The sequence below is a fragment of the Ictalurus furcatus genome, chromosome 2 (genome assembly GCF_023375685.1).
Source record: "Ictalurus furcatus strain D&B chromosome 2, Billie_1.0, whole genome shotgun sequence".
NCBI classification, from domain to species: Eukaryota; Metazoa; Chordata; class Actinopteri; order Siluriformes; family Ictaluridae; genus Ictalurus; species Ictalurus furcatus.
Window position 1 is genome coordinate 1847170 of NC_071256.1, and position 6793 is coordinate 1853962.

The 6793-nt window shown below is 42.8% G+C and overlaps 1 protein-coding gene across 1 annotated transcript in view; it reads right to left on the reverse strand.

Annotated features, from left to right (window-relative positions):
• Positions 1-2338: 2338 nt before the first annotated feature.
• The window catches only part of hadhaa (hydroxyacyl-CoA dehydrogenase trifunctional multienzyme complex subunit alpha a), a 9726-nt gene continuing 5271 nt past the window's right edge, over positions 2339-6793 (reverse strand). Inside the window, exons 13-20 of the mRNA XM_053642384.1 lie at positions 6021-6192; positions 5724-5810; positions 5167-5307; positions 4953-5021; positions 4650-4845; positions 4455-4569; positions 3831-3976; positions 2339-3630 (exon numbers count right to left, since the gene is read on the reverse strand). Coding sequence (XP_053498359.1) covers positions 3485-3630; positions 3831-3976; positions 4455-4569; positions 4650-4845; positions 4953-5021; positions 5167-5307; positions 5724-5810; positions 6021-6192 — 1072 coding nt within the window. The 3' untranslated portion in view covers positions 2339-3484. The remainder of the gene's footprint in view (positions 3631-3830; positions 3977-4454; positions 4570-4649; positions 4846-4952; positions 5022-5166; positions 5308-5723; positions 5811-6020; positions 6193-6793) is intronic.

Here is a 6793-nt window from a genome sequence, read left to right on the forward strand (position 1 = left end):
AAAAGGTACCGCTCTATGGCAACACTAAAGTCTAAAGGTATCCAAGTTCCTGAAAAGCTTTATTGTGGTAGAAAATGCTTAAAAATCCAGAGTTCCTGAACAAGTTCCTGGGTTTCCTGAAAGTTTCGCTCTGGTCCAGACAAGTCAGACCCTAGTTGTCTGCAACAATTTACCTACTGTAGAAACTACAGGAACTATGGCCCAGGAACTAAAACCAGCAAGTGGAAATTTAAACATCCTGGGGTTCCTGTATAGGTTTGTGCAGCGCAAATGTGCCTAAAGTTCCTGAGTAGCTAAAAAGTTCCTAAAAATATGGTATGTCTCTGTGGAAACATGGCTACGGTTTCTGATTGAAAAAGTTCCTCAGGTTCTTGTGGTGGAAACATGTTTAAAGTGCCATAGTTCCTGAGGGTTCCAGAACAGGTTCCTCTGGTGAATACACACCTAATAACAGACGATAGTGTCTGCAAAAGAGTATGTGTGGGACAAGTTCCTAAGTTCCTGCAAAGGTTCCTCTGGTGGAAACGTGCCTAATGTCAGACAGTAGTAGCATAACTCTGTGTGTGTGTGTGTGTGTGTGTGTGTGTGTGTGTGTGTGTGTGTGTGTGTGTGTGTGTTGAAATGAAGGTATACACGTGTGTTCACGTCACACTCGTGCTGATTTATTTTGTGGGGCTGGAGTGTTTAAAGCTCAGCATTGAACTACTGAACAGTATCTGTGTGTGTGTGTGTGTGTGTCAGATAAATGTCTGTGTGTGTGTGTGTGCAGTTACATAAATTGTTTTGTTTTAAAAAGAGAGATTTTATATATTTAAAAACCACTCAGTCAGTACTTTAGTGTCTTTAGGGATCATCTCTAAACTCCAGTCCTGCACAGATGTTTCTGGGGACCGTCTCAAAACTACACCTCTTTCGGAAAAAAAACAAGCGATCCAATAGGGACTAATGTTGAACACTACTCGAGCTCGTCTGATTTATATCGTTTGTTAATGATGATTATTTGTCTTTACGTTGTCGGTCACGGAGGTGATAACACCACACTGCTCGGACTGAGGTGCCTTTAGAGGAGCGATAATGGAACAAAGGACATTTCTGCTATTATATTTTAAGGGACCTTTTTTTTTTTTTTTTTTTAACCCAAAATGTGACAACTCTGTACGTCTTTCCACTGTCTTTTCATGCATCTCTGTCTCGATTCTGTTGCTCCTGTGTGTGTGTAGACTGTAGGTACGGTACGTTGGTGTATGACTTCTTGGTTGATGATCGTCACTGCCTCTCTGAACAGGAAGTGAGGATCCCATAGCAACCCTGAGTATTATAAGGCCCCGAGTATAGAATCGGAGTTTACTAACACACACGTTGCTGATTTAGTGGAGTTACTGCTGCATCACAAACTGACCTCGACTTCAAACGATTATTGATTGATTGATTACTGATTAAATTCACCTGAGTCGTAGAACGCCGTGTTACTGCTGTGGTTTATTCTTAAAGATAAGGTCATCATCACTGCCAGTACACTCGTCAGGACTTTCCACTGACATTACGCAGCTAATTAACCCTAAACTTAACCTCAGTAACCCAAAGGAAACATTTTGTCTCATTTAATTGTCTCTTTTGGGAAGAAAAAAAAGCAGTTTTCCTCATGGGGACCAGCCTAATGTCCCCACAAGGTCCTTGTGAGGACATTTGGTCCCAACCTAGATATTAAAACGTACACAAACACACACACAAAAAGAAAATCATAGCATTAGGGATTGTGTAGCTTTAGATTAAGGTGAAGAGGAAAAAAAACAAGTTTGAAGAGTGTCTCACTCACACACACACTGTAATTAGTTGACAGTAATTAAATGCTTACTAAACACAGCTTTTTGTGTTTGAAACTGATGTGTGTGTGTGTGATAAGTAGCTGCGTAATGAGAGGGTTTCAGCAGAATGTTTCGGAGTGTATGTATTACAGCTAAACACACTCGTATTTATGGACTAGTTAAAGAAACGAAGGTGGATGGACGTCTTATAACGCCGCGATCCCTACATAATCCCTGCAAAACAGTGTCATGTTTATGAAATTAGTGTGTGTGTATTCCTTTTTGCTCCGTACTCCCACAGAAATGTGAAATCTAATTTTTGGGTTTATTTACAGGAAAATTAGGCTTGGAGAAAGAAAAAAAAAAACAAAAACAAAAACCACGGCTTGGGAAAATACCGCCGGAGTCGATATCAGCTCAGTGAACTGGAATAATGGAGAAAAAGGAAGGAAAGAAAAACCACGTGGGGAAAAACTGAAAACAAACTAGCTCATCAGAACGTAACCAGCAATGCAAACAAAACCACTCTCAAATCGTTCCAGAGGGAAAACTTTATTTTAAAAAAGCGTTTATATAAGCGTTAATAATAATAATAATAATAATAAACCTAAACATTTTCCCAATATGCCTAATTTCCTGTCCAGAATTTGTCACTTCCTGGACAACAAGCTGTTAGTTAACCGTTTTCGAAGATGAAACGATGGCCGGAAACCCCGTGTACTACCACCCTTCATGTTTGTGGTTAAACCCAGCGTTAATACTAGTGTAATACAAGCTGTTCTGCGGAACACAAAAGATGTTTTGGAAGTATGTTAGTAACCCAACACTTTTGGCGCCCATTGACTTCCATTGTACGGACAAAAAGAACGAAACGAAACACGGAGACATTTCTCAAAATATCTTCTTCTACGTTCCACAGAAGATAGGAAGTCATACAGCTTCGGAACGACGCGAGGGCGAGTCAACGATGACAGGAGTTTCATTTTCGGCCGAACTACCCCTTTAACGATTTAAAGCGGCTAGCTAGCATGCTAATCCGGTTCTTTACCAAGGTTAATAATGCTACACGTGACTTCTCTTTCACGTCCACACCTCCGCTTTTTCTGCTGAATTAACCCTACTCCCAATAATTAGGACACGCCCACTTTTTTTTCTTAAACCGTATTCGATACAAACGAGCAGTAAATGAAGAAAAAACCCCCCGTCGACTTTCTCCTGCATACGAACGCTAACTCATAGAAGGTGCTGATTTTTAATCCAAGAAAAGAAAAACAAACAAACAAACAAAGATTCAGCGAGAACTAAATGAGCAACTTTTAAATACACAACCAGCCACGATTTTACAGAACATACGACGCGTTTTCCGCTTCTTCGCAGGTACAGACACGTGACAGATTTCCCTTCTGTAGAACTGTTAGATCACACAGACCTTCGGAACGATTTTAGGAACTGTGTAGTAAGAGAAATGACGCTTCAATAATTCTCACAAATCAAAACGGTGCTATGTCCGTATGTGCTACGGAGGCAGGAATCGGTTCATTACGAGGGAGTCGTGTGTTCCAGACGGTGTGTTCGAGTGCGTATAGACAGACAAGACGTTCCTCCTCAGGATGAAGCTCGAGGTCGGAAGGCTACGATGCTCTTACACGGGGGGGTTAGAACCTTTCGCGCTTTGAGGTTCACTTGTGGAACTTCTTGCTGGGATCCTTGGCGTGATCGAGGAGGATCTGGCAGGGGGTGAACTGGTTTCCGTACACCTCTTCGTACCGTCTCATCTTCTGAACGAGTTTATCAGCGCCGAACAAGTCCACGAAGCGGAAGGGACCTGGAGAACACGTTACACGGTATGTGTGTTTTATATATGTGTATATATATATATATATATATATATATATATATATATATATATATATATATATATATATATATATATTACAAACTGCACTATTACAGAGCTAGCATTAATTCAATATGGACATAACATATGTACACCGTGTGTGTGTGTGTGTGTGTGTGTGTGTTTACCTCCGAGACAGGGAGGGAAGCCGAGTCCGAACACGGCTCCGATGTCTCCTTGTACGGGATCGGGCAGAATTCCCTCCTGCAGACACAGGACAGCCTCGTTCACGAATCGGGACACGAGCCGATACTGTACGTCCTCATCTCCAGACCTACACACACACACACACACACACACACACAAAGAGACCATTGTTCTGCGAGTATTCATTTGGAACGTGAACATAATTTCTGCAAAACAATAATCGTTTGTGGAATTAGAGCAATGAGTTATAATTAACGAAACCTAATTACAACATCCAGGCAGGGAGGTTCTGGAAAGTCGTGATAAACGTACTTATACCACGGCGCTGTTGCACTGTGGATTCTGATTGGTCAGAAGAGGAGGTGTTGATTAGTTTTCTAGAACAGCAGCTCCGAGAGTCGCACGGGCTTCTATTAATGCGCTCGGTCTACTGTAATACGTTATTGTTGCTATAGTAACAACGCTATAGCTGCTATCCCACAATGAAATGCAACTATGAACGGATAAAAAGTACGACCGTCATTAATAAATCATTGATGACTGTAAGAGTAATACACTGTACTGAGGTGTGTGTGTGTGTGTGTGTGTGTGTGTGCAGCTCTTACACAGCAGGGGGCGCCACCAGTTTAAACTTCTTCAGAATCTCCTCAGTTCCTGAGTTCAGCTGCTTATCCTTTGATTTGGCTCCGTACACGTAACAGCCCTTACCCGATTTACGACCTGGACACACGCACGCACACACACACGTTAAACTTTCTATTATTTAGTTCAATTCTTGTCGTTTTGCGATGGTCTCGTACCCTTGAAGCCTTTCTGCACCATGCTCTTCAGCACCTCCACGCTCCCGCCTCCGAACCGTGAACCGAACGCCTTCCCGAGATCCTCAGCCACGTGAGCTGCAACGTCGACCCCTACCTCGTCCACCAGCGTCGCCACGCCCACGGGAAACCCAAACCCTGTCGTCAAGGTGTCCAGCTTCTTAGGCCCCACCCCTTCCTGCGGCACAACCGGTGTGAAAGGGGCGGGGTTTACGGTAAGTGCTTCACGGTGTAAGATTCATTCGTTCTCTTAGGAAATTATCTCAGTGAATGACGGCAACACACCTGCAGCACTCTGATCGCCTCTGAGAGGGTCGGGGCCAGGCAGCGAGTGGTGTAGAATCCTGGTCCATCCTAGGGAGAGAGAGAGAGAGAAGCATTCTTTACATACACACATAAAAATGTAGCTTTAGACGGTATGTTGTGATTTAGGAAGTTTGTACATGTGATGAAGTAATGACACACACACACACACACACACACACACACACACACTCACCCCCACCACGATGATGACTTTGCCCTGCTTGAGGCCGAGAGCTACAGCCGACGCCGTCGTGTCTTTAGATGTTTTATCAGTTGTGATGATCTCCAACAACTGCATCTTATCAACCGGAGAGAAATAGTGCATCCCGATCACCTACAACACACACACACACACACACACACACACACACACACACACACACACACACACACACGGCCAGAGGTTCAACAAAAGACCAGCACTACAACAACAAAGTATTTTCTACCAATAATGCACTTGGTCATTTGTCAGAAATGGGGGAAAAAAATACACATTTTTTCCACTATTTTTATTTGTACATCACTGTAACACTACTTTAATTATTTCACTTTTATTCTGTTTTTAACGCTTTTATTATAGACTGTTTTCTATAAGTTTTAGATTAATATTTTCTTCTAGAACTGGTATTAATTACTGCATGATTATTATTTTGGGTTTGGCTGCTGGTTTTCTTTCTGCATTTCCCTTTACCGTATACTCTACATTTTATTATTATTATTTATTATTATTTATTTTTACTTCACACTCACCTTGTCAGGTCTGGTGCTGATGGCGGCGATGTCTTTGATGGGCAACGCTGATGTGTTGGAGGCAAAGATGCAGTGTGGAGGGGTCACCTGCACACACACACACACACACACACACACACACACACACACACACACACACACAGGATCTATTATTCCTATCTGTATCGTTGCCAGAAAGAATTAAATCCTGCTTAAGCCAATTAGCAAGAAGAAATCAGTGTGTAGGTGAACGGTGTGTATCAGCAGTGTGTGTGTAAACGTTGTGTACATGAAGAGTGTATGTTTAGGAACACTTACAGCTTCCACCTCCTTCAGCACTCGGTGTTTGATGGCCAGATCCTCGAACACGGCCTCGATCACCATGTCAGCCTTCGTAAAGCCGCTGTAGTCCAGCTGCGAGGTCAGGACCGACAGAGTCGTATCTCTCTCGAACGACGTTATGTTCTTCTTCTTTACTTTATCATCCAGTCTGAGAGAGAGAGAGAGAGAGAGAGAGAGGAGACTCGATTCAGGTAACACTGTGGTGAGAGAATTTAGATACTTGAACATGTTCACAGATATTCCTCAAAGGTGAGATAATCCTTGCTGCAGAACCAAAAGTCCAGGGGGTGGAGTCAAGCCTGATCAAGCTCCTCCTCCTACTTTAGTGGAATTGAAGCAAAGGTCCAGAGGGGTGGAGTTGAACCTGATCCAATGTCTCCTACACACATTTATCAGGGTTCTAAGAGTGTTGTTGATAAGTTCTGAGTTGTCTCCACCCCCTGAACTTTTGGCTTGACTCCACCCAGGTAGGAGGAGCTGGATTAGTTCTGACTCCACCTCCTGGAATTTTGGTCTGACTCTGCCCGTGTAGGAGGGGCTAGATTAGGTCTGACTCCTCCCCCTGGGCTAATATTTTTTTTAAAAAAGTGCATTAATGACCAGAAGAGTTTTTGTTACTTATAGGAGAAATATACATAGCTAACAGGTCTGTGTGTGAAACCTGAGTCACAAGTAACAAAATGATATGAAAAATAGAGGTGGAGAAATTAAAAGTGAGTCACTGCCCCCTGGTGGCTGCACCATATTAT